This window comes from Aythya ferina (assembly GCF_964211825.1).
Source record: "Aythya ferina genome assembly, chromosome: 8".
Taxonomy (NCBI): Eukaryota; Metazoa; Chordata; class Aves; order Anseriformes; family Anatidae; genus Aythya; species Aythya ferina.
The window spans coordinates 18,342,377-18,368,963 of NC_140304.1; the positions used below are offsets into that span (position 1 = coordinate 18,342,377).

The 26,587-nt window shown below is 43.6% G+C and overlaps 1 protein-coding gene across 6 annotated transcripts in view; it reads left to right on the forward strand.

Annotated features, from left to right (window-relative positions):
• Nucleotides 1-3,631: 3,631 nt before the first annotated feature.
• Nucleotides 3,632-26,587, forward strand: part of COL24A1 (collagen type XXIV alpha 1 chain) — a 155,000-nt gene continuing 132,044 nt past the window's right edge. For 2 of the 6 annotated variants that reach the window (XR_014695611.1, XM_084528203.1), the window contains exon 1: nucleotides 3,632-3,770. Coding sequence is in view for 4 of the 6 variants with exons in the window: in XM_084528203.1 (XP_084384329.1) it covers nucleotides 3,682-3,770 (89 nt within the window). In the remaining 2 variants the exon portion in view is untranslated. Of the gene's footprint in view, nucleotides 3,771-22,307; nucleotides 22,546-22,974; nucleotides 23,083-26,587 lie in introns of those variants that run through there. The other 4 variants (XM_084528199.1, XM_084528201.1, XM_084528205.1 and 1 more) reach the window with 4 other exon arrangements.

Here is a 26,587-nt window from a genome sequence, read left to right on the forward strand (position 1 = left end):
AATCTCATTCAGAAATGGAGCAAAAGCAGTTCCTTAAAAATTTGACATCTCAGCCATTTCAGATCTTCTCTTCCTTATGCCTTTGTAGCTTCTGCTTGTATTTTACATTGTTAATGCTGAAATATCAACACTTGGTCCCTTCAGAGGGGATAGAAGAAATGTACAAATACTTCTGTGGTGGCTGGCAACTTTGGCCCTTTGCTTCAGACGATTTATGCTCATTAATTTACTATTGCTGCAACCTCAGTATGATTAATAACAAGATTTGCTTCTTTCTGTTAAAAGACTCACTCCAGAGCATCCTGGGCTACTAAGAACTGGAAATGACCTCCGAATGAAGTTTCCTCCAGGGATGAATAAAGAAGGTCATCAGAAAACCAAATCAATGTTCCGTATTACATGTGTACTCCGTTCTGTCAGAGCGGGTTTCAGTAAATCAGGCTCATCAACTGCACCTTTGTTTGCTGCCAGAGACCAGATAAAAAAATTGAAGGAACATGTTATTACCTATTGCCATAGAAAGAAAATGAAGGGGTATGTTATGGGGGAGAGTTACTGTTATATGGAAAGTTCCTCATGCTCCACATCTAATAGAAAATGGTTTGCTTGGAGAACTGTAAATAAGAGAACACATGGCACAAATTATAGCATAAGTGCTAAACAAATCTTAAACTGTAACCATCCTCTTGAGTTAGGCGTTCTTTTAGCCATCTTCTGTCTTTGGCATAAGCTGAGGGCTCCAGCAAATATTATTTTACTAAAAGAGTTTATTTTATTTGGAAGTTTGATGCAAGAAAAGCAATTCCATCGCTGCGAGAGGCTGCTGAGCAGTGGTACTACCTGCACGCCCCCACACATAGGGAGGCAGAGAGCATGGCCTCCGTCCTGGGTCCTGCAAGGCTTTGAGAAAAGGGCTGGTTGTGTGACAGGAAATGCCTCGGTTCCTGCTCTGTGAAAATAGTCAGAAGGAGCTTTTCTTCAAGAGGGAGCTGTGTTTGTGAGTCAAATACAAGTTTCTGTGGACATGCATTATACTAGAGGAAGTTTCTCAAATCTTTTAAGCTGTTGCCAATTAACTGCAAATCTTACACATGATATATCTTGAGTTCCCACCTGGACTCAGTCAAATGAAGGAACTCTGATAATGTTTCTGGAGTACTTTTGATTAACTAAGTGCATTTTACAGTAAGCAGGGTTGTTACCTGCTCTGTGCTTTATATCTAATCACATGAGACTTTCAGCAAAAGCATCATTAAAATTTACTAAGCTCAGGGAAAATTTTTCCAAGGAAATTTTGGTGAACATTCAGTATGAGTAACATCTGTCCAATAAATAGCAGAAAATGGCTTCTGTTGGTGCTCTTGCTGTTTTGAGTAATTTAATCTTATGTCTAAAGCACTTTTAAAATTTTTTTTATTATTTATTGTGAATAAAAATCTCATTCATGGCAAAATACCTTTATGTAATGTGAAAATAAAAGACATATGTTCCCTTTACAAAAAAACTTCACAGCAGAAGGATTGCCTTCATATTTTTCTAGTCTGTAAAGATAAAAATAAAAATCTTTTTAATTCTGAGGTGGAAAAAAGGAGCTTTTTTAATGCTAAAAATCAACCAACCAACAAACAACATCTTTAGATACTTAAAAATTTGGTCCTCCAAGCAAGACATCAATAACTGCAAAAATGCTATGAGACTTCTGTGGAGTAGAAAGTTTTTTCATTATACAGATTGTGTCTAACTTTAGAAAGAAATGGGAGAATGGGAAAAAACAACTGAATTTCACATACTTTACACTATCCATGAATAATTACTGACAACAGAATTATGTATGAAATCACACCAATTGCCTTGAATCTGTCATGTTATCTGAAATAAGTCACCCTCAGCCAACAAAGCTGTCGGATGTCTCGAATACCTCCAGCAAGATGGGAACCCAGGAACTGGTGGAGCACGCCCTAAGCTGCTGAGAAAGCAAGAAAAATACATCTCGCAACTGCTCTTGTTAGCTATGTGCACCAGATACAGAGGAATACATGCTCCAAGGGTGAGGGCTGCCTCTGTGGGGCACGTCCCTGAGGAAAGGCAGTTGCTTCTGCCCTGACAGGCACCTGTCCTGCATCCTCAGGAGCAGCTGGAAGTGTCAAGGCAGCCTCTGACACTGTTTTTCTCAGCCTGACAGGAGTTTATCCCTCCTCGCGCACATCTGGTGTGTATTTATGTGCTGTGGAATGTGGAAAAGTAAAAGCTAAACACACGGATTTAACCCATTTCACCTAAAGAGGTGAAAAGTGGGTGTTTAGATATTATCAGGACTGTTGCTGGCAGTCATATACACACTGTGTAAATCTCATGGCACTGCAGCTCCCAGGTGTGGAAAGGCATCCAGGGCAGTGGCCTGCAGAGCCCAGCACATTTACCCTTATGGTCTCTCAGTACCCAAAAGATCCAGGAAAGTGCTCAGGTGCACTTTCTCTTGCACAGCATTTGTTCCTGGTCTCGCTGAACACTATGCAGTGGCCTGGCATAGACAGATCTCAGTAAACTATGGTTTGAGTAATGATGTCACCTGGAATGAGACAAACCTGGGTCATGCACCAATTGTGGTATTTTGGGCTCGCATGCAGTTTAGCAAAGCAAACCCGGGGCTAGAGGGCAGGCAGAAGAAGCTTCTTTGCCATCAGCCTATGCAGGGCGGTTTCTGTGCAGCCAGAGAGGAGGGAGAGGGGGAACACCTCACAACCACAGCCATAAAACATCGCCTGGTGGCACAGCCTGGAGGGGTGGCTGGGGCATGGATCTTCCTGCCCCTCTGCTGACCAAGGCCAGATGGGCTCATGCCCTGCCCTTGCTATTGCGCCTGTCCCAGTCAGGTGCTTTAAAACAGAAAACCATCAGTGCCACAACATACATCATATTGGAAGATGCCCAGCATCAGATGCAATTTTTAACCTGCTTTGAAGTGTGCCATTTACAGTGACCCCCATTCACTGGGGGCACAAGGTGTATTTATGCTGTGGAGTGAGCCAGAGCTGCACCTGCTTCCACTGCTGCATTTATCCCTTTTTCTAAATAGCTGCCTTATTAGCAATTGTTGATTCTACTTTAAAAGGTGCTAACAGACAGATGGCTTCACCACATAAATCACTTCAGCATAAAGATGGATGGGCTTTATGCAGAAGTGAAATTTGGGGCTTCTTCTCTTGCTTATTTGTATTAACAGGAATGTATGCAAATCTCCTATCTCCCAGCAGCTACAATAAATTGCTCTGGGGCACTTGAACCCCTTCCAGCTTGATTTAGAGGTTCAAAGGAAATGTAAATGTATCCTTTTAAAAAAAAAAAAAAAAACTGAGACAGGGGCAGTTGACAGGTTTTAACCCCATGTTAGCAGATTTTGAAGGTGCTGAGGTTTTCGTGTGATACCACCTCCTTGCATGTGGGCTACTATTCAATAAGCAGGAAAAATGTAAATAACACATGTGTGAGTAATCCCAACACATAGTCTGATCGTTAGAGATGCTGTGGCCCTCTGTGCCAGAAACAGCCCTAGCAGCCTGCCTGGGTAAAACCCAGGTGGGATCTATTGTCTCTGCTTGCCATGATCAGTCCCAAATGATGAGCCTCTTTCCCTATAACCCCCTAGGCCTACGCTACCCCTGTTTTGCTGGGGTGAGGTGGATGGGGCCTTCCTCTGCAGAGCTAGCTCTTTGTGCCTGGGTGAAGGGAGGCTGTGCAGCTGATGTGGGCATCGCTGTGAGAAGTCCTGTGTAAGTAGGGTTGTTAGATGTGTTGTAGTTGGAGCACTGGGCTTAGTAGGTTTTGAAATAAATTGATTCACTGTAGAACGGTGGTGGTTTTTTGCCCCTTGCTTTGGGGGGAAATGAGTGTGCTTTCTGCTATAGTTTTTGACAGATGGTTGAATGCAGTCGCTAGTGCAGACTCTGTGTCTGAGTAGAGGCTTTGAACCATTCTTTAGTTCTTCCTTGCTGTTTTCTTTTTCTGTTACTGTGCTTATGTATGAGTGTACGGAAACCCCTTCAGGACTAGCTGTAGAGTTAAATGAATGTTCACCTATGCTGCTACTGTGTGAGGCCATAGCTGTTATATGTGTGAATATCACAAAGTGGCTGTGCATATATTTGTGACTTAGGCCTGTGCTTGGACTTCTTCACTATAATGTTTCTCTTGTGGCCTTGGTGTAAAACAAGGGAAGCAAAACCATCATTGGCTTTTTGTAATACTTTGAAAAGTGTACGAAAGAACGTTCTGCTCATTTTGCATGCACTGTATCACTGTTTGCAGGATGCACTAATTACTCTGCCTTGTTAATTTTAGGATTGCAGGTATATCTTCAGTTTTTGTAGCTAGTAAGAAAAAGAAAAGAGAGAAGATAGCCTAATAAATAAAACGTGCTGTGCTCAGCATCACTTTTAAGTCTTTCCCATTAACAACCTTGGCACATATCAAACTTCCATCAGATACCAGGGGAGAGCTCTTGCTGCCTGTTCTGGTGGTGTGCAGCTGCTTCCCCTGAGTTTCCACTGTTCCAATCACATGTGTCACACTACACATGAGGTGTTCAACGCCGAGTGATTTAGCTTTGTGCTAACAAGTAAAGCATTTGGACTTCTGCCTGCTGAAGTAAGCCTTCATTTTTCATATCCAACATGCCTTTGCCTCAACCTGCAGCACACTGAGATTTAATTTCAGTAATTTAAAGCTTTGTCAGCTACCTCTTTTGGGGTGCTGGGTAGATTGGGGGGACCTGAAAGCATTCTGCTAAACAAAGGACTTCTTTTTTGTTTTCTATTGTGCTTAAAAATTGAAATATTTTCAAGGGCCTACAGTGCCACAAAAACCTCTTCTTGTCCTTAAAGGCAGAATGTTCTTGGTTTGTTTCTGAAAGCTGATGGGCACTTGGGGTTGAACTGGCTGTGGAAATGCTTAGGAATAGCTGTTCTATCCAGTGTAGTTCTACCCTTGTGCAACCACAAACTTCATCCTGCAGATCACACTCTCTGTGTTTAGCTCAGAGTTTAAAGGCCACATTTTTCTGATAGCTTGATAAGAAATGTTAATGAGTTTTTAGAGCTCTCAGTAGAAAGTGAGTTTATTCATGACTAGAAATGTGCTCCACGTTTGAATAAGGTACTGGTGTCCCCATTACATCTGTCCTCCATCACATGCATGTGGAGATTTTGCTTGCAACTCTAAGGTAACCTAAGGTAACATTTGGATTTTTAGACCAAAAGCTGGCTTGAGAGCAGCTGTGAGTGTGTGGTGTACTGTGGAGTATTCCTGTCTTGTTGTATGCCACATACAGTGTGGAGAGGAAAACAGACCAACACTGTGGCCTGCTGAGGCACATCTTTAGCTTCCCGTTACACCATTGCAACAGAACAAGCAGTGTTTGGTGGCAGGATGATCAGATTTGTCTGCCATCTGGAGCAGATGAGCTAAGCCCATGGTACCTGGGCATGCTCCCACACTCATGGCACTGCTCGCTGAACAGCATTAACTTCCACCCCTGCTTACTGCTGGCAAGAAAAATGTCTCCTGTGCTCTTGAGTACACAGGGAAATGGTCAGTGAGGAGCTGCAGCACAACTGATCTGCTGGATCTGAGGAAACAGCTCTTTTACCCTCTACAGGGAACAAAACAAGGATGTGTGCTAACTGAAACCAGGACGGTTTATCTCTTTCTCCACTGAATTCATCACTCAGCAAGAAACTCTATTGTAGGAAAGCATTCCCACTGTTTTGGTGTGGCAGCTGCATTGCTTGCTTGTCCTGGGAGTATCATTGCGGTAACATAAGAAAGGAGGTGTGTGGTTCTTTGGAGAAAGAAGAGCTCAGAGGGGAAGGGAGCAATCTTCAGTGTCGTATTTTGGTGAAAGAGGTTTTGTCCTGGGTGACAACTGGAATCATAACACATTTACTTAGGGACAGTCTGTTTGGTCAGAAATACATACCAGTGACTTCCTTCCTGCCAAGGACTCCAAGCCTGCTGTGAGCTTCTCTCCATGGTGCAGTGTGGGACTGGCCTGGAGTTACCTGTCTGAGCAGAGGAAGAAGTGAGCCCTGTGCTGAGTTTTGGCCCTGTGCGGTGCCACATGCAGCTTGTGGATAGACTCCTGAAACAGGAGCAGAAGTCGGATTCACCACAAATGGTTAACTTGTACACAGCTCCTCTTTCATCCAAACCAGTTTCCTTCAAGTATTGCAGACTTGGGGACAGCTGCATAAAACAGGCTTTTAAGTAAAAAATTGCTGAAAGCTCTCAGCTTTGATGCTTTCCACTGGCACTGTCAGCCTGCATTCAGATACCTGTGTGAAGGAGTAAAATGGCAAATACCTACAATTTTTACTCTGAGATACTTGCCAGAACTGGAGGTGTCAGAAGCAGGACTGCACGTATGTTTTTTGTAGCAGCATATAGGGACTGTAATACAATGGGATTTCATTAAAAACCAGTGGTGCACTGGATGCCTTTGGGCCCTGGCAGGCAGGTGGGTGCTGAGCAGGACCACTCTGCAGACCACAGCCCCACTGCTGCACACATGGCTGCACACCAAGAATCTGCTCACTGCTTACAGCAAACCTGGGATCCTCTGCTGTGCATGCTCCTGTCCTGCAGTGGAACAAGGCAATATGAACTAGTTTGTATCACATCAAAATGTTTGTGAGAGTCATTCCCTTTCTTCCTCCTGAAACCATTGCAAGAACTCAGTCTTGTAGTTGAGCCCAGACCCTTCCTGTGATCTCCCTGCTGTCCACAGGGCTGTGGAAAGCTGTGGATATGATGTTTCAGCAGCACCCCTAAGTCCCTGATAACCCTAACTCAATGCAAGAGCTATTTCTTCTGGTACTCCAACCCTTGCTAAGGGCACCTGGGTGAGGGCAGGCTCCAGGCAAGGGCTGCAGGAGGGGGGGCAATGTGCTGCTTCTCTGCTGGGGCCCCTTGCAGGTGCAAGGCCATGGCTTGATCTGTGGGCAGATGTGCTGTGTCTTTTCCTTCTATAAATGGCTCTTCTTGATTATCGGTCTGTCTGGCAGCTTCCGTTTCACTAGCCTACATGTAACTTAGAGCAGGACTATATATTTGCATCCCTACAGCCAGCTCCATGTCCTTAATTATATGTCTTCATATGCCTAAGGAAAATTTCAGGTTTGAAAAAGGGTGAAGAAAAGAAAGGACCATATATTTGTAGGACTATGTGTTTTTTACCATGTAGTGTTTCCCGTAAAGACTTTTGAGGCTGATTGTTGTTTTATAGTAAGGTTGCTTTACATGACACAGAAGGGAATTTGAAGCATGACTGCTGGTGTTTTCTGCTAAAGCAATGTGGTGGGACTGGCAGAAATGGGAACCTGTCAGAGTCCAGCTGCATGAGTGTGATAGCCCTCTTCTGATAGCCCGCTGCCCTCCCTTCCTGTATAGGATGCTCAGATGTGCTTTTCATGGAAATTGTAACAGTCAAGGACATGTCCTGGCTATCCTGATTTCAAGTAGATAAAAGGGGGACCCCTGAGCCCCCTTAGTAGAAACCAATGTAAGCTCCTTGCTGTGAAGAGTGTTTATTCACTGTCATTACAATGTTCATTATAAGTTTCCTATCGTACCTGGCCATTAGAGCCATGTTTGACCATGTCAAATATTTTACATTAAGGTGTTGCTTACTCTTGTCTACTGTCAAACATCTTATGTTCTTCTCAAACATACCATGTTTTCTGGGTTTATAGTACCTGCACAGATTACTTTTTTCCTCCCCCACTCCCCCATATATAATTTGTGCAAAAGTCACCAACCACAAATGCTTTCATTTTCAGGGCATCTGTAGGATTTGCTTGTTCTAGTAACCTTCCTACAAGAAAGTCAGAATTTACTCTAATCTAGAGTGAAGAGGAAACATGACAAAGCTAACACAGATTTCTTTGTTTTTAATGCACGAACCACAGTCTTTTCCATTTCCTCTTCTAAAACAAGACTGGAAAGCTCATCAAAAAGATGTATTCATTCATTTAAAAAAGTTGAATCAGGAAATGAAATGGAAAAGTAATTTATGCTAGATGTTTTCTGGTGTTTTTCATTTAATGTTCTGGGAGACGGTTCCTTTGCGTTGTCACCAGTTTGCTTCTGTCCAAGTCCCAAAACAGGTATCAATGTTTAATGTGCCTTATAGATGCCAACTGGTTTTGTTGGATCTCTTATTGCCTTTCTATTATGGATATTATGGATGTAGGGCTTTGGCAAATGATAAAAATACCTGTTCACTAAACCAAAGTGCCAGATGCGAAGAATTTTCTTTCATTTACAAATGTATTGTAAAGAATGACATTATTTCCTTTTTTTTCTTGTTAATGTCATTTGTTGGCTGATGAAGGTTCCTGGTTAAGCATGGGTCTTACTACTAGATGAGCTGGAAAAACAAAGATGATAGTCACCAGGGAATCCAGCAGGCCTGATTCTACTCTTCTCATTAGTACAAATCTAGAACGTGGTCATGGAAATCAGTGAGGTGAGTAGAAAACAAATTTGAAGTGAGGACAGAATTAATTGAATGTATGTGATAAATATAAACAGCTGTATTGAACAGCGAGTGTACTTTTTGATTAAACTTGCTCTTGATTATGTTTACCAATTACCCTTTGGAGCTAGCCCTTTGCTTCTGGCCCCAGCACTGGTGACTGGGGAATGTAGCTGAGGGCAGCAGGGTTTGGTCCCAGATATGTTTGCTCCTCTCTAGCTGCTGTCCCTGGTGGATCAGAGGAGAGATGCTCATTCCCAGCTCTCCACACTGTCATGAGCTAACTGCTCTGCACAGGCTGCAGAAGCCCTGCTGAAGCGTTCTTCCAAGGGCCGCTACTCAGGCCCAGAGCAGGCACTTCATGTCTGTGAGAAGGGCTGCAACAAAGCCACGTTGCAGAAGAGTCCAGGTTGTGCTGGAGCTGGTGGGCAGCTGGAGGGAGTTGCTATCACATGCACCTGAGATCCCATCTCACCAGAATGAAGAGGGTGGGGCAGGGACCTGAAACAACCCTGAGTCTTCCTTCTAGCTCTAGAATGTCTCACTTTTTTAGGGGTAGAGGCTGCTTCCATATGACAATAATACTGACTAATCCTCTAAAATTCACCGTGCAATTGTATAAATCTTAGTGCAACTATACCAGAGGCATGTTCACCTGTAATGCGGCTGATTGAGCTGGCCCACAGAGCAAGGCATGAAATGGAGTCCTCTGACAAACCATCCACCCTACCTCCCTCTATGTTCACATCAGCACAGCTTGCTGTTTCAGTGTCAGGAGTGCTTCTGTACTGCCCAGGCACTTGCTCCATTGCCATGAGGTTTCGGTGCTTGCGTTGGTCAGGCTGAGCGAGCTATGAATGTTGAAGAGAACATGGACCTTCAGGCAGCACACATGCCTCAGCATCAACAGCTGCAGTCCTGGCAGGGGCTTTAGGCTCGGGAAGACTTCCGTAAGCCTGAGGATGGCATTGTACCATGCTTTGTCCACAGACTGAAAAAAAAACACCAAACTTGTTTCATCCAAAGCAGCCTACAATTCAGTGAGGTTCAACAGGATGGTATCTCACATTTTCCTCTTTCCACTGTTACATCAGTCTGATACAGTTCTGGATCTTTAAAGACAGGCATTTTGGTAACTGGTAGTTTTCTCCATGTTCTTTCACACCTGCAGCTTCCATCTATGTTAAAGGGAAAGTCCTGGATCAGAGAGCAGAGGTTCAGACTCCAGGTGAGGAACAGGCAAAGGTCCTAGGGGTGAAAACAACTCAGCCCAGAGGCTGCTGGCAGTGGAGGCCGTCTGTCTCTGGATCTTCATGTTAGGAAGCTGTAAAGCAGTCCTAACTGTAAGGTCTTGCAAGTAAACTGCCCATGCTTCATTCTCCCTGAAAAAGCAAACAGCATCAGGTTCAGGTTGAAAACCCCTTTTCTTCATGGAGATTGATGCTGTCCTAACTACATCTGACACTGCTAACTTCCAAGTTAGGCGTCTATCTTCTTCCAGATTTAAAAGGGGTTGAAATTGTTTGCATAAAGCTATGGAGTCTATATACTAACCTTTCACAAGGTTGGGGCAAACATAATCTTATAGTTTTTCTTCAATTGTGTGACAGGTCTGAAAAAAAAAAAGGCCTTAAAGGTTATTCTAGTACAGACTAACACCTCACAGCAGAGTTAACTCCCCTCTAAGGCAGTCTCTTAACCATAATATATTCACAACATTTTATTTCTTAGTTCCTGAGAAATCAAAAAGAGGATTGTCTTATCCAGTAATGATCTGGTTTTGTGCTGGTTCTTCCTCGTGGATATTTTTTCCTATTCTTGTCATGGGCACAAATACTTCACCAAAATTTTGTGAGTCTTTTTGCTCTTGAATCCATTTAGTTTGGGATGGTGTTATGTGGCTGTTGATAGCGTAGTGGCAGCTATTGCTTCAAAAACAAATAATAATAAAAAAAAAAAAGGCAAAGAAATAGATCATAGCTATGTCTGCTTGGTTTTGAGGATAAATCCAAAATGCAACAGTGAAATACCCTTACAGGCAAGTGCTCTTTAAATGATAATGTGAATATTTGTACATGAAGCAGCAAAAGATCTGAGGTCTCTGAGGAAAAATGAGTTAAAATCTGTCTTTCTGAAAAGTACGTGGTGTGAGTGAAAGCACTGGGTGGGTTTTTGCAGGTCAAAATGCCAGAGAAGAGAAGATAACATGCTTGGCTTGACTAAATGTTAGGTATGGTCTTAAATATGCTTTGGGATAGCTGTTAACAAGAAGCTGGAGCTGTGAGCTTGCAGTGTTGTGCCATCAGCTTTGTATGCTGCAGTACTGCATGCAGCCCCTTGACCTGCATCTCCTGGCTGAGCAGCTGTGGGGGTCTGTGATGGGAGGCACCATTTTGTGGGCAGGTGGTGGATGTGGAAGCACTGGGCGGCTGTCCTGGCTCCTTGCTCAGGGATGGTGGGGCAGGAAGGAGCCCCTCGTGGTGCCTCCGGCTCCCCAGCACACCCAGGCCTCTCTCTGAGGCACCAGACATGCAGGCTGTGTTCTCCATTACCCCTCCAAATTGATTTTGTGGTAGACTTTGCTCTGGAGTGTTTAAATGAGCCAACTTGAATCTGATTTTTTTTTTTTGTCACTGAAACAAGGGATTTATGAATGTCATGTTTAGGTAAAAATGAAGGAATCTGAACCTCTCTCTGAAGAGAAGTATGAACCGTATTTCTGAGACTTGTTCCACGGTATGGCCTGGCTTGCTGTATTGACGCACTAAAGCCATTCCCCTAAAACTTATTTGCAAGCACTTATTTTAATTCTTCATGTACAAAATCATGTCATCAGTAATACAGGAAATGCCAGATGAGATATTTGTAAGTGACTTGCTGTTCCTCTCAGTGAATTTCTAGGATGCAGGACTGCATAATTGTAAACTAAAGTAAAACTGAAAAATATGTCAAAGGGCAGCAAACCAGAATAAACTCCTATTTGTAGGGTGCTGTTACCAGTTGTTGGGGAAGCAGTTGAAGATTTTTGCACAACTGACTATAATGTTTCCTGATCTATATTACCCTGTCAACAAACAACATGAAAGTAATTTAACAAGTGTCAGATTTTTTTATTTTTTTTTTTTTTTGAGGAAAAAAAAACCCACGACATAGAAGGACAAGGGTATGGTTGAAGCTACTGTATGGTCTGTCATGAGAAGCAGTGAATGAAAAGAGATTTTTGAAAGCCTTTTTTGAAGAGCAAACAGGCACAGTGCAAAGTCTAAGTCTGATGCAGTAGCAACAAATGTATGAGGTTCCAAGTGACAGTCAGGAGGTGCAATCGAATGAAACAGGAAAATTAAATGACTTTCTATTCATAGACTGTTCTTGTCTTTGTTTTAAAGTTGAGCAGGAAGATGATCAGGGTGCAGTATATTGCTGTTTGCAATCCTTTCAGATGCAGGAGCTCAAGCAGGCAACAGCAGCCTGTGCTGTAGAGGCTAGTGTGGTGGTAAAAAAGTCAATCCAAATAACTGAGTGCTAAAAAAAAAAAAAGTTATCATAACACAGCTGGTATTGTTTGGGAGGATAATCTCTTCAGACTATAGGACTACAGGACGTTTGGGGAAAAAAAAAAAAGCAACACAATTCCAAGTGCCAATATCCATCAAGGTTTTTGCATTTACAGCCCTTGGAATTATACAATAGCAAATAGAGATAGAAGCAATTGTGATAAAACTCTGTGCTGCAGCACTGTTGTAATGAGAGAATAAAGGTGCTTGCAAGGTTACAAAGGGACAGACAATCACTACAGTACAATCACCTGATATCACTGTGGAGAGCAGCTCCCGGGGGAGATGGGGAAGTCAATGAAATGAAACAAGACCATGAGTTTTGCATCCCATGGAGAGCTACGACGTTAGCTGATGGTGCTTCATTTAAGTCAGCAGCTCAGAGGAGAGACTAGCAGCACAGCCAGCACCTACCTCCAGCCACCAGTTTTACCTCAGGCTCTGCATGGGCTACTGTGAGAAGTGCTCCCTGGCATCCCCCTGCACTGTGCGCACTTCTGGTGCAGCCAGGCTCTTGTGTCTAAAGCTAGAAAACACTGTGGGCTCGTGGTAGCCCTCCATATGTTTAGACCCTTAGAAAAATTATGATTTGAATGATACAATGCAAGAAAAAAAAAGCCTTCATAACTATATTCTCCTGGGAAATGCAAGGTTGGAGAATTGGTTAATATTCTAGACTAGAAGAAGAAAATCCACAGACAGATGTGTGTATACAGTGTTAAGTTCAGAGCTGCTGTTCAATTGACTTCAGCCACATATCTTAGCACATGTATTTCTGTCTCCCAAAATGGGGATTTAATCCTTAAGGGTTCCCTTACTACACATTATTTCTCTAAACAAGAGACAAATATAAGACAGTATTACCAAAGTCGATGATTCATTCTGATATGCTACTTAAAACATGCCAAGGACGTTAGCTACATCCCAGCCAAACCTCACTGTCAGAAATAAACATTGATCTGATGGAACTCTGCATTAATTTTTAAAACATAACAGCAGGGGGCAAGGAGGTCCAGGGATTTTCAATGCTAACCAGCAGCTTCCACAAAAGGGATGAGGTATGCTTTCAGTGCTTGCTGCTCTTTGTCTAAATAAAAGCAGGATTTGCAGTGGTGGATAAATTTTGAAGAATTCTAATGTTTTTTAATGATCTTTTAGAATATTTCCATTTTCAGTAAATGCTCTAGGAGAAAATGTATCCTGCCTTGCACATTGTACCTAAGATTGCCGAAATGTATTTTTAGGGCCATGAGCTGAATTAACATCTGGCTTGATTGATATTTCAGCTGTACTACATGCACTTGGACTGAATGTAGCCCGTGGCTTATTTTGTGCTCACATTTTGAAGTGGCATTCATCATATGTTCATATCGCATGCAACCAAGCCCTGATGGCTGAATTAGTCTTGCATTTTCAGCCATCTGATGTGCTTGCAAGTGCTCCATGTTTTTTTATTACTTTGCTTACAACTAATTACCCAGGCTATATCAGACTATTTATATGCTTTGTAAACACTTCCCCTTCCAAATGCTCTGTGGCATCATTTTCTTCAGTCTCTTCATGGAAGATTGTCAAATGAGTGAAGCAGCTGAACGGGAGAGGCATAAAAATGAATGGAAAATAAATTGTGTAGTGTCAACAAGGAAATGATAGTCATTGTTAGAAAATATTTTTATGATAATTATGCTGTTTAATTACACATTTGGAGTAATATATTACCTGCTGCTATGCAAAATGAAGATTGGGGTTTTCTTTCTGTCCAACTGCCACATGGAGTAACTTCAGCACAAATTGCCGTAGTGCAGAACAAACAGCTCTGGTGCCATTGGGATTCTTCCCACTCCTCAGTGATGGTCTGATGGCAGTGGTCAGTCTTCAGTGCCAGCATTTCCTCAAAAGTATCATTAAGATAAAACGATCTTTTTCCTAACAGATACATGCCTTGATCTGTGTGAATTAACAGTTGTATATGCAGAACTGGGGAAGGGCATGCTTGGCTGGCTGCTGCTAGCACATGCCTCCTTCCCAGCAGTCAGTATGAAGCCTGGAAGGATGTTTCCTATCACCAAGTTTGCTAAACCAAAGGCCTTCAAAATCTCTTCCATCCTCCAAAGTGCAGGAAATGGAGTAGAGTGAAGGCATCAAGTTGTGGCTGGCTGTCAGAGGCGCATCTGAAATACTTCTCTCTTCCACCAAGTTTCTGAAATCTGGACTTCTTCCACAGAACCCATGTCTGTGTTTTACAGTTACTGGGATTTTGCTGAGGTAAACTGGACTCAATAGAGATGATATTGCCAAAAATGAGGGATCTGTTCATGTCACTGAAGTATCTGGAAAGATCTGAAAAGAGGATTTTATTTCTTGGAAAATGTAGCCCTTTTTTGCTTGCCCCAGTTTCCTCTGGAGTCTGCTCTGACAAACGTGGTGTGCTAAGACCTGGGAATGCTTGCTCCACGGGACCTACCCAGGCTTTCACAGGAAGTCTGCTTATAATCAGCTCATACTGCCTCAGCTACCCCAGTGAGCTGAAGACCCCTGCCTCCCTCCCACCACCAAAAAAAAAACAAAACAAAACAAAAAAAAACAACAACAAACAACACCCCAAAGCTCAACCTATAAACTATTAAGCTTAAGGAAATCACTTTGTAAATAATGCTGCTTCAAGAATAATGCCAAACTTCTGGAAATATCTGAGGATGTTCATCCAATTTTTAATGTATATTTAAACTATAAAATACAGGCTACAATTCTTTGTAAAGAAATCAGATGTTTGTTTTTTTTTTATTAAAACCTGTTTCATTCAAATTCTCCAGCAGGTAAATAAGTGCTGTTTTATTACATATGTAACCTTAAAATCATTGTAAGTTAGCTATTACAGGGAAAATACTTCCCTTTGGAAAAAGAGTGGCTAGCTTACATGTGTTGGGCAATCAGTTTAAAGCAAAGCAAAACATCTGATAACCACAAATGCCATATTTTTTGGTAAGCACATTCTAATGCCTTAAATACTTAAGGACAGAAAAGTGGTCCCCAAACTACGAAGTAAAGGAAGAACAAACTATAGAACTTCTATGCATTTTTCTTCTTACTGGTTTTAGGGAGGTCTACATTTCAGACTGCAGAGGTCTGTCTCAGCTGGATCATTTCAGAAAGCTTTGTACTGCCCCAGAAGTTTCTGAAGGGAGATGAAAACCATATTGTTGTGCCTATGTTTGAAAATGGGGACTAAGTTTAGGTAATTTTGCAGAAGCAGGAGATGCCAAACCTTAAGTCTGGCAGTAAGATGTATCATTGTGCCAGTCTGATAGCTCTTGCCTTTCCACTAAAATTCAGGCAGGTTGTGAGCCTTTGAAAATGTAGCATTTCCCTTGTGTCCGGGAGAGACTTCACAGCTTCCACCACTGCTCTCCCTGGAAGTCACAGAGTGCAATGCTGGTTTGTCTTGAGAGAAACCTGAGCACCAGAAGAAGCTGGAACCCTGTGAAAAATCATCCACAATCCTGCAAGAACTCCAGTGTGCACTGCCAGACTGCAGGCAATAGTTAATGCTAGTACTTTGACTTACAGTTGAGGAATCCAAAGCTTGTAACAAGGATCATTTACTAAACCTTTGTGTGAGTTTGGGTCAACACAGTGCAGTTACTTGCATTATCTGTTGTTCAACTCTTTTGATGATTTTTAAGACGACAACACATAATTAAACCACCATGAGGCTTCACCACTGTCTAATAAGAATAATCCAGGCACATCTGGCTTAATTTGTTTTAGATCCAAGCAAAAAAAAAATCTCATCTTTCAGATGTATTCATCTCTCTCTCTTTTTTTTTGTATTAATCTTTTTTTTTTTTTAAATCAGTGCTTATTGTTTGGTTCGGTTTTAATCCAAGAACAGTCTCTACTATGAAATGACTGGGGACAGAGGGAAAGGGGAAGTGTTGCTCTGAAATCATGCTGTGCCTGGTGAAAGTCCCTTGCTGTAGCAGTAGTTCTTGTTTGTATATCTAATCAATTTTAAATAACTGAAGAACAGGATTAAAACCTTCATCTCTAAAAATAAGGTGATGAAAATAGGCTATTAAAAATACCACACTATATTGGTGGTACAGCTGCAAAGGATTTACAGAAATTAATTATACTACTACTATAAAAATATCAGCATTGAAGTTGGTGCCAATGTATTTTGGTCTGGGATTCCACATGTTCAGCTGTCTGGTATTTTCAGAAAAAGTGACGTACTTTAAGTCCCTTTCTGTATAGAAAACTTTCCTGCCATTATACATGCCTCATCTAGAACTCTCACTTTGGAAATTAAATATCCATGACGCAAAAATACCAAGTCCTACTTAAAAATACTTTTGGCTTGCTTCTTTGATCCAGAGGTTCCAAGAAAGTAATTCCCAGTTTTTCCCTTTACTGGAAGTTAAAGAGTACAGGAGAAGTCTGATGCTGACATACCTGTACCAAAAAAAAAAAAAAAAGAAAAGAAAAAAAAAAAAAGAAAAGAAAGAAGTGGGAAATAGTGCAATTTCCATTGATAATGTTAGTATCTACTGAGTCTGGAAACTCCTGTTTTAATGAACATCATCAACAAATACTGTCAAGTTTAAATTACTCCATTGCTCTGCGTGATTTAGATAGGCTTTGTAATAAGAGACTCAAAAACCATTGAAGAGAATTGGTGAGAAGTTGAAGGAAACTTTCTGATGTACCAGATCAATGGGAGAGCATTGTGAGAAGGTTTTCTGAAGTGAGAACAAGTTCCCTTATTCCAAGGCAGAGATTTAATGTGGTTTTAACTACCACTCATCATGAGTAAGTGGAGGAGTGAATCTTCTGTAACCTGTCCTTAATGTTGCCAGAAGCTAATTTTGCAGAAACAGGCCAAAAGCATATTTCAGTCCTGTTCCTCTAGTGAGAGCTGGAAGCAAAGATGGACAAGAAAGACCTTTCTAGGACTAACAAACTGAGGATTGAAGCATCTTCCACAGTTGCTGAGAAAAGAATGGGAAAGTCTTTGAAAAAGGACTGGCCTAACGCAGACTTCTTTGTGGCTTGGGAGCAAAATACTTCTCAGATGACTGCGCTGTTTCTTCCAGATGTGTGAGCAATTTTTAGTGCTGCTGAGATTTTGCTAGCAGGCTGTGAGAGCTCTATCAGTGTGGGCACTTTCACTTCAAATGAGTTCCATTTTCATTCCTCTACAGAGTGGTTTTCAGGAAATAACTGCAGATTTTATCCTACAGAAAGATGTCCTATATGATGCTAGTTCTTTTGTCCCTTTCTTCTTATGCTGAAGGGTGCCAGTGAGCTCTAACAAGGATGCCAAGCATCCTTGGGTGACACAAATGAGTTTCATATAGAACTATCAGAGCTTTCCTGTTATTTGTTTATTTATTTATTTTCAAAAATAGGCTTTTACATCCCTTTATGGATGGAGATGAGGCAGGTTCACACAGTGACAGAGGACTGGGACCCTTTGGGAAAGGCTTCTCCATGGGAATGCTCCTGGAGCCCTGCTGAGAGAGCCCTGTGGTGCAGGAGACACCACCGAGGTTGCTAAATGCCTGTGGTGGGAGGTCACAGCCACCACCCCAGTGGGAGCACTCACTGAGGTCTGTCTTGCTCTCTGTCTCAGCACGTGCCTGTAGAGTTTGTGATTTGGTCCTGGGCATTCCGACTCTCAGCCATATTTATGGATGTCACCTACAAGTAGCTTCTCAGTTCAATGAGTACCCAGAAATACCTCATGTCAAAGACATCTTTCTGCCCGTGACAGTGGGTATCTCCGCTTCCTTCCTGGATCACAAAACACACCATCAATGATGGGACAAAGGTTAACTAAAAATGAAAATCATAGGGTTTTCTTCAACTCCTCTGGTTTTTCTTTCATTAGCTGCTCTTGGGCTTCAAAGCCTTTCTGTGAGATGGAAACTTACTGTGCTTCTCTCTTGGCAGTTTGGCCTGTTTGGTAATTGGAGTCTTCTTGTCTGGTGAACCATTCCCATGGTTCCTATGTTGCACTCGTTCTTGCTCTCGTACTTTCCATTCACTTATTACTTTCAGACTAGCTGCTTCTCAGGCTTCTCTCTTCCTTTAATATTTTCTTGTGTGTTTGGCTAGGCTTCTCCACATTCTTGGTATGGCATATGATGTGCCATCACTGGAACAACACATCACAGATTTTCAGCTGCTGGGTGTGGTTTTGCCCCTCCAGCACAGTTTGCTTCAGTTGCACGTTTCAGCTTTCTTTAAAAGGGTCTTTAACTCTGTTAAGGTGAGTTTCTGCCATAGGTGTGGCTTATTAAAATGGGTGATACCAGGTCTCACAAACAGTTGCAAGTATCTTGGCTTCAGTGAGACACCTTTCCCAGCTGGAGTCACTGGAGCCTTGTGGTCTGGAGCCTGTACTATGTCTTGCAGTTCACTGGGGCTCTCTTCTCTTTCTTGTTCCTGGCTGGATACATTCCCTTGTTTGCTTTAACTAAGCAACTTGAAGAAACTCACTGCTCTGTATGGTCATTTGTAGTTTGGCATTTTTGTCAGTCCTGACTATTGCATGCTTTTATTTTATCTCAGTTTTATTTATTTATTTTGCTCTGTGCCAGGATCTCTGAACTTTAGTCCTCTGAACTCACAGCATCTCTTTTCTTCTCTTAGCCCCTTCCCCTCACAGTTTTTTGTGTTGGTCTTGTAAGGTAGAAAAATCCTCTCCACTTATAATTCTTTGGAATGTAAATTTAATTATTTCTCTATGGCAGAAATTTTGCTAGTAGAAAATTAAAAGTGATAGAATTCATGTAAGAAGTCATCAAGAACCATGTTCTTCAAAGGCATTTCCAGATTTGGCATGTTCAGAACTGGAAAACATTGTTTCTCACTAATTCCTTCTATCAGAAGATAATAGGCATAACTAGAGAGAGAAGGCAGATACTGGTCATTACAATTTCTTTCACATTCTGCAAAGACAAATGGTTTCAGACCACTTTTCCTTTATCTTTGATTTTAGGCATTTTTGTCAAAGACATGCTGTAATCCTTTCCATTTCTTGTAATTCTTAATCACATTTGATAGCTCGGTAACTTTCTTTAACCAGAGTACTGTGTTAAACATTTTTTGGCTGCCACAGAGAGAATTCTAAATAAATATTTTGCTGAACTATGTTCCAACAGTTTTGGTACGTAGCCTAACACCATATATTGTGGTGTGCAGGGAAAATCAGTCGCCAGTGGGAACTCAATAGTGGTGTAGATCTTCTGCCAAAAAATCCTAATTCTGGGACTGGACCAGGAAAGTTGTATGGGTCCCATTCTGCTCCTACCAAAGTCAAAGGTAAAGCTTATTGAGTGCAATGGGATAAGACTCAAACTCCAACTCCAAGCCCTTACATTCCCATTTCACACATTTTCCTTCAAATTCTTATTCCTTTATTTCTTTATTTTTAGGCTCTGGAAATATACTTACTATTGCTTTCTCCTGTACTTATTTTGGAAGGAGAATCCCAGATAGGACCCTTTTTCCTTGCCTCTTACACCACTTAAGAACTGCTCCTGTTATGTGCCTTGCAGTGGGGCTGAAACTCAGCAGCTGTAATCTGGAGTGACAGATGAGCAAGTTAGTTCATGAAAGGAGGAAAAAACTGATGGAAAATGAGAAAACAAACAGAGCTTGCAATCACATCAGAAAGGCCAGAAGTGGTGCCTTGAAAGAACTAATTTTGTCTTTCAGTAATCTTACTTGGAGAGGTAAGAGAAATCAAGGACAGGACAGGCTGTAGTCAAGCAGGAGAGAGCAGACATGGAAAAACGGGATCTCAGGACATTTACCATAGGAAACGAAACTCCAGCATCACTGTGTTGGAATGAGAGCTAACACATTTGGAGCTTGAATGTGTCTTTCAGTGTCTGTAAGTATACAGATGACTAAATATAGCTCTGGAAATAAACACAAGTAATCTGATAGCTTTAAACATGGTAGGCTTTGTGTATTAGGCTGTAAAAACACTTGGAAGAAGTGTAAGATTAAGACTGATGCTGACTTTTGGCATGAAACTTTGAAGAGAGCTGGCGCAGATCTAACACGCAAGGTGATAGGCTACGAGGTGGGGGCTGCTGGACTGTTTCCAGCAGTGCCACGCACTCGTGGTCCAACCTCAGGCAAGCCATTTGTTTTCCTCATGTTTTTTGATTTGCTTTCTTTGTCTGCATTTGATGGTGCTCATTGCTTCTGCTAGAAGCTTCAGAGGCTCTGAATGGTGTTAATGCCAAAGGAAAGCAACTGAGCTGCAGAGTAGCATTACTCACTTTACAGAAAGAGGCTCAAGACATGGGCTGGGGGCACAAGGACCTGCCCTCACGTGGCCCCAACCCGCTGGTGCACGCTTGGCTCTGCAGCGTGTGGGCTGCATGTGGCAAGGAAACGGGAGGGCGCAAGTAGCCCTGGCCCATGCCTCCCATGTCCTGATGGGCCCCTGGACTCCCTACAAGAAGGCAGCCAAGGACCCTGCCCAAGTAGCCTGAATACAGGGCTCGAACCCATAGCACAGGCTTTAACAAGGACATAAAGAAAAAAGCGTCAAACAGGAGTCAAGTGTCCTACTTGTGAACTTAATTTTGTCATTCTGCATATAGAAAACTGAACAACTGGTGTTAATTTTTAAACCTTACACTGCTTTAAGTCACTGCATAGTTAGGGTCAGCAAGCTTTATTTATACCCTGCACACACAGCTGGCGAGAAGCTCAAGTTGTGCCATCCTTGGCACAAGCACTGCAGGAAGGGGTGATCTTGGCACATGATGCCCCCACTCCACCTCATCTTGTGCTGCAGGATGGCTCTTGGACCTGTCAATGCACACTGAAATGAGGGCAGGATTCACCCAGGAAGCCACTCAAGTGTGGTCTAACTAGAAAGAAATGCTGGCAAAGACTTGATTGCAGCAGCATCTAATACATCTGGGCAGGAACAAAGTTTCCTCAGTGAACAAATACATTTTCATGTTCTGCTGTCATTTATTTTTAAGGCAAGGTACGTAGACAGGAAGGCAAAATGTTGTCAGTTTTCTCCTTCAGCTTTCAATACGCAAAGGAAATCAGAAATCCCAGGGTAGTCAGTGAGACAATGAACATTCTGGGTGATTCAAGTTGTTGAAAATGAATTTGTGTGAAACTAAACACTGACACATTCAGGTCAGTTCTCCCGGAGTAATTTATCCCCTGTAACTTTGTATTCTGATACACTCAGGAAAACGTCAATGGTCTAGGTTTGCCCTTGGTTGCCTCACCTTTTTTTTTCCCCATTTTTATGCCTATTCCCAGCTCCTTGGACCATGCAGAGGAGGTCTTTTCAGCTGAGTGGAGCATCCTCAGTGACAACAATACACAATCCTCATCTTGAGCAACTTTTGTTGTGCTTTAGCAATGTTTTTCTGCACATTCAGTTTTATTTCATGTCACCTTTCTCCATACCTACAGCTTGAAGATCTTTGCTGCAAGTCTGATGTAAAATCTTTGTGAAATTACACTCAGAAAGAGCCAAATACCACAATCCTAACTCATGTAAAATTTCTGCTTAGGTCAATGGAAGTTTTGCTCAAGTGAGGCTGCAGGATTTGACCGCGAGTTTGCAGCACGGTGTGTATTGCAACATCTTGTATCGTCTAACTTTACCTTGTGTGTTTTGAGGGACAGCTTGCATCAAGATGTCTTATGGTTAAAAAGTTGTGCTAGACTGTTCCTGGTAGGAGAACTGCAGATGACAGTTAAGACCTCTGTGTCTTTAGGAAGAGACAGGGAAGGGAGTCATATTTCTTTTGGCATCCCCGTGTTTCTAAATTACATCTGCTCTTCAACCATTTTCCAGAGGGAGGACTGCAGGACCCTACTCCCTTTCCACCCGAGAAGCAGAAACCTGCAGCACGCTCAGCTTTTCCCCCCTCACACCGCTTCACCGCCCCAATCCCCGCGTTTTGACCCAACCTGCGCCTTCCAGCCCCGGTCCCCACCTGGAGCCCGGCGGGCAGCGCCCAGCGGCATCACCTGCTGGGGTTTTGGGGTTGGGGTTGGGGTTGGGGCCGGCCCGCCCCAGGGCCGTGTTTGCTGATGTAATCTCCCGGCAGCGGGCGGTGAAACCCAACACCGCGGCGGGTGCCGTGGCGGGCGGCGGCAGCACCGGACTCCGGCAGCCGCGGGGCTTCCCCGCGCCCCCTGCACCGCCCCCGGCCCCGCCGCGCCCCCTCCGGCTCCCGGCCGTGTCCCGGCCCCCGCGCCCCCCACCGCGGGCCGTGCGCGGAGCTCGGCGGAGAGCTCGGGGCCGCCGGGGTTTGATGGGCAGGACCTGAGGCTCCGGCGGCGCGCGGCGCTCGGCTCCGGCTTTCCCTCGGACCTCCGCTGCCCGGACAAATGCATACAAATGCATTTGGGAGCCCAGAGGACAAGGCGAGGACGCATCTCTCCCGCGGCACCAACGTAAGCGGGAGCGCGGGCAGGGGACGGGGTGGGGTGGGATGGGGGCTCGCCTCTGCTCTGCTCCCAACTCGGGGGCTTTCCCGAGCTGCCAGCCCTAACCCGGCGAGGTGCTCGCTTTCCTCTCAGGTAGCCGAGGGGGTCCCGGTGCTCTGTAGTTCTCCCCTATCCAGCCCTGAGGGGTGTGCGGTCGAGGAACGGTGTCCCCCGTCCCCAGGTTGGAGTGGGGCGTTTGGGGGACAGTGTGTCCCTGCACCCGCAGGTGACCTGGTTGCATGTCCCCCCCCCTTACTGAGTGTCTATTGAAGAGCAGCAAGCAAAACCTGCAAAGCTTAACGCTTAACAGCTGAGGCTGCTCCCTCTGTAACGTGTATCACCAGGTGAAGTGCCCTGCATTTACTGCAAGAGGCTTACGTGTTTCTAGAGTACAGTTGACTGCGGTGTGAAGGCAGAGCTCGTCTCTCCTCCGTGGTTTGCCTAAATGCAGACTAAACAAGATGATCATGAACTTTTGATGGTTGAAATGACGTTATGGTAACAGTATGTGTCTTCTTTGTAAAGTGCTTATTTTATTCAGGTAGTGGCTAGAATGAGGTTTACTGCGATGTCTGGGTGGGAAGGGGAAGGATTTGTTTCGTGTTGTAGTGAGGATTGTGCTGCTGGCATGTTACCTGGGTCTGCCTGAGCGGTGATAAGCAGCTACGTGGCTGCCCAAAGGTGGTCTGAGTGGCTGTCTGTGGAACTTCTGAGCACAAGTTAAAAACAGTGGTGTTTTTTCATATTTCTGAGGGGGTATTGCTGATGGAAAAAAACTGAATTACTGTAAAGTAACACAGATGCAGTTTACCCGAGTACAAAATCTGTATCGCTGAGATAGAATTGTAGTAGATAAAATATATGTTCTGAAGCTACGTGGACAGTTTATCTTATTTACCTGATTCTCTTGAGAGAAAGCAACCCGGGTGCTTGCCTGTGTTAAGAAACCAGATTTTTTTTTTTTTTTTTGCCAGAGGATCAGGTTTCTTTAGTGTTTCTCAAGCCAGTCAGTCCCTTTCAACTTAAACCACGTTTTTGTGGAAACGCCATTAGGTCAGACCTGCTACCTCAATAGGAGTGTCTCTGCAGGTTAAATACATAAAACTCCTAAAGCTGCATGATGCCTGAGTCTGACACAGTTTGCTGACAGAATATTTCATTTTAAAACATGAGCAACCTTGTATTCCCCTTGTCTCTTGCAAGCAGTGAGCTGTAGGATCTTTGAAGAGTGATCTACAAAATACACAGAGACAATCCTAGAAAGACAAGCATGTTTCACAGGACTGGGAATCCAAGTTGCGTACTTATGCTTTGATACAGAGGGAAACTTACTGTCCTCTGTCCAGACAAGAGCTAACGTAAGGGATAAAGTACATGCTCATAATAACAGTTCTAAAATCATATTTTCTCATTCATTTTTCTGCTTTTAGAAATGCTAACACAGTTGGTTGTTCTGGATGTGCTAGGTTGTCATCATAAGCCACATGCTGTCCCGAGAGCAATGGGGCCACCGGGCAGGGAGTTTCTTTCCTCCGCACCACAGCCCTGTTGTAGGACTCCTCTTAGGCCACTGCTCCTCAGGAAGGAAGAGCAATGCATTTTTTGATCCTATTCCTCTCGCCTTATCTTCCATCTCTTGCTTCTTCCCTTCTATAAAGTTATGAGCCTGCTGCAAGGTTTTCAGGAGTCTCACTCTCACTGGTTACTAGGTGCATGGTGAGCGAAAGGTGTGCAACGCTCACCATGCACCAGGCTGTGGAGGCTGCCATGTCCCTGCCAACCACACCGGCTGCGGGCCGCAGAACCCAGGAGCAGCACCATCCCTGCCACCTTGTCTCATGATAGTGGCAAAGGAAGATGTCTGTCTTCTCAGATATTGAAATAGGTGGTCTTTAACTGCTTGGGGTCATTGGGAGGCATGGCGTGACTCTGTCCAGAAGGTTCTATCATAATTCCCCAAAAAACCCTCAGGGTTTTACTTGAGTGCCTTATTTGCCTTCTGCTTTTGAGAGGTCAGAGAGGCTGTGGTGGGCAGGAGCTCGGCGACTCATTGTTCCTCTTACTTGGTGTGGAGACAAGGCTCGTAGGAAACTCTAAGAAGTCTGTGTGGGAGGCACGGGGATGTGCTAGGGCTGCCTGGCTGAGGAGAGCAGTGTGAAAAACAGATACAGTACTTTCAGGATGAGAAAAAACTGGAAGAAAGGAAGGAAATGACACTAGTGCCCATCAGTGAGGGAGCCATGACTGCACTTGCTGTGAGGTTTGACTTATAAAGTTATATTTATGGATACTTAGATGCTCAGGTATGTCCAAGTATGAACAGCTTTGCCAGTGCGAAGCCATGTGGAGGGATGCACCATCAGGAGATAGAAGACAACTGCAACACCAGCCTAAGCACCACTGGAGCCGACAGAGACGGCGTTGTGCTGACTGGAGTTGTAGACTGCCAACAGCAGGGCCATCTGGAGAGGATAATCCAAATATCCTGATATACTACTGTGTGCTGGGTCTTCCCGGTGTTTAAACACTTGTGTAAGATTTCCAAGGGGGCTCTTGGTTTGAGTGGAATGAGGGGGTGCACAGTCTGTGTTTGCCCAGGTGGTTTTTAGGGAAAGGGTGTTATGGGGACAGCTGCTGGGAGGAAGGCCACATATGCAGCATGCACTAGAAGATGTACGTGACACTCTTTCAGCTTCTGTGATGGACACAAACTGGGCATTGTCTTCAGAGGAGACCTAAAGCAGCACTGCCTGTGGGTTCACTGAAGAATGCAGGGTTGAATGCAGCCCTCAGATTTAGTATGTTCTGTGTCTGTGCTGGTTACACTGGGATCGGGTTTTCTAGCCTTCTTTAGCAGCCAGCTAGTGGTCTTCCTTCAAATCTGAGGTTTAAGAAACTGTCAGGGAATGAAGAGGATGCCGTTATGCTATGCTGCCATGCACTGACCAAACTGAATAATCTTCAAATGTGGAATTTTGCATTGTTGCTTGCCATGACTTGCTTTGAAGCTTATCAGTTTCCTCAGCTGTCTGTCATCCTGAATGGAAAAAAACAAACATAGTCACTGTCCACATATACGAAGAGACAAACAGCCACAAGATCTTAAAGATAAACAGAAAGATAAGCTTTATTTTAAGTGGTGGAATAGCTCAACCACATTTGGTAGTTCCTTCCTGCAAGCAATTATGTAGCTGCCATCAGCTTGTGCTTCCATATAAAACAGGAGAGAGGATGCAAAGGTACGAGAAGGGGAGGAAGCTCAAAAGATAATTGGACTCTAGGACAGGACATTGCCAAGGGGCATTGCTGTTCCAATATGGAACAGCTTCAGGCTCATTGTGTGTTGTTAAAAGGGGGAATAATGATCAACATTTGAGTCAGTCAGAGAGATTGATCTTCCTGCCATGCACTTCTGTATTTTTCTGTTGTCATGTCCCAACAGGGCAAGTCTCCCCAAGAGCTAAGGCACATGGACTGAGGCTGAGCTTCTGTGCCTTGCACACTACTTACTTCATTCCTGCAGCTATGGCAGAAGATGGATTCAGCTGCGTATGCATTATGCAGCAGGGATCCTGGTCTCTGTGTGTGAGGATAGGGGCTGACAACTGGCTGCTTTTCTGCTTCTAATGCCAGCAGTAGTGATCTTGACCAAGAAAGGAGGTTTTGAACGAACAGGTTCTCTTCAAAAGATAGAATTTCCTTTTTTCATCTTCCGACTTTGGCCATGGAGGAGGCTGCATTGTACAACTTCAATTTAGTTTGCACATGGTTTCATTTACAAAAATGTGTACTTATTGTGGAAAAAGGTAGAAGGAAGAATAACTTTTCCCATGCATTAGGGATCTCCAGACCTATGGTGTTGTCTCTGGTCCCTGTTTTTACTCTTAGCTGATCGCTCATCTGTTCTTAACATTAGCTGGAGTGCACTGTGTAAGCCAGACATTTGTCTTTACTTCTCACTTAATGTTTCTGTATATCCAATTACATCTGTGTAATTTACAGCCCTGGG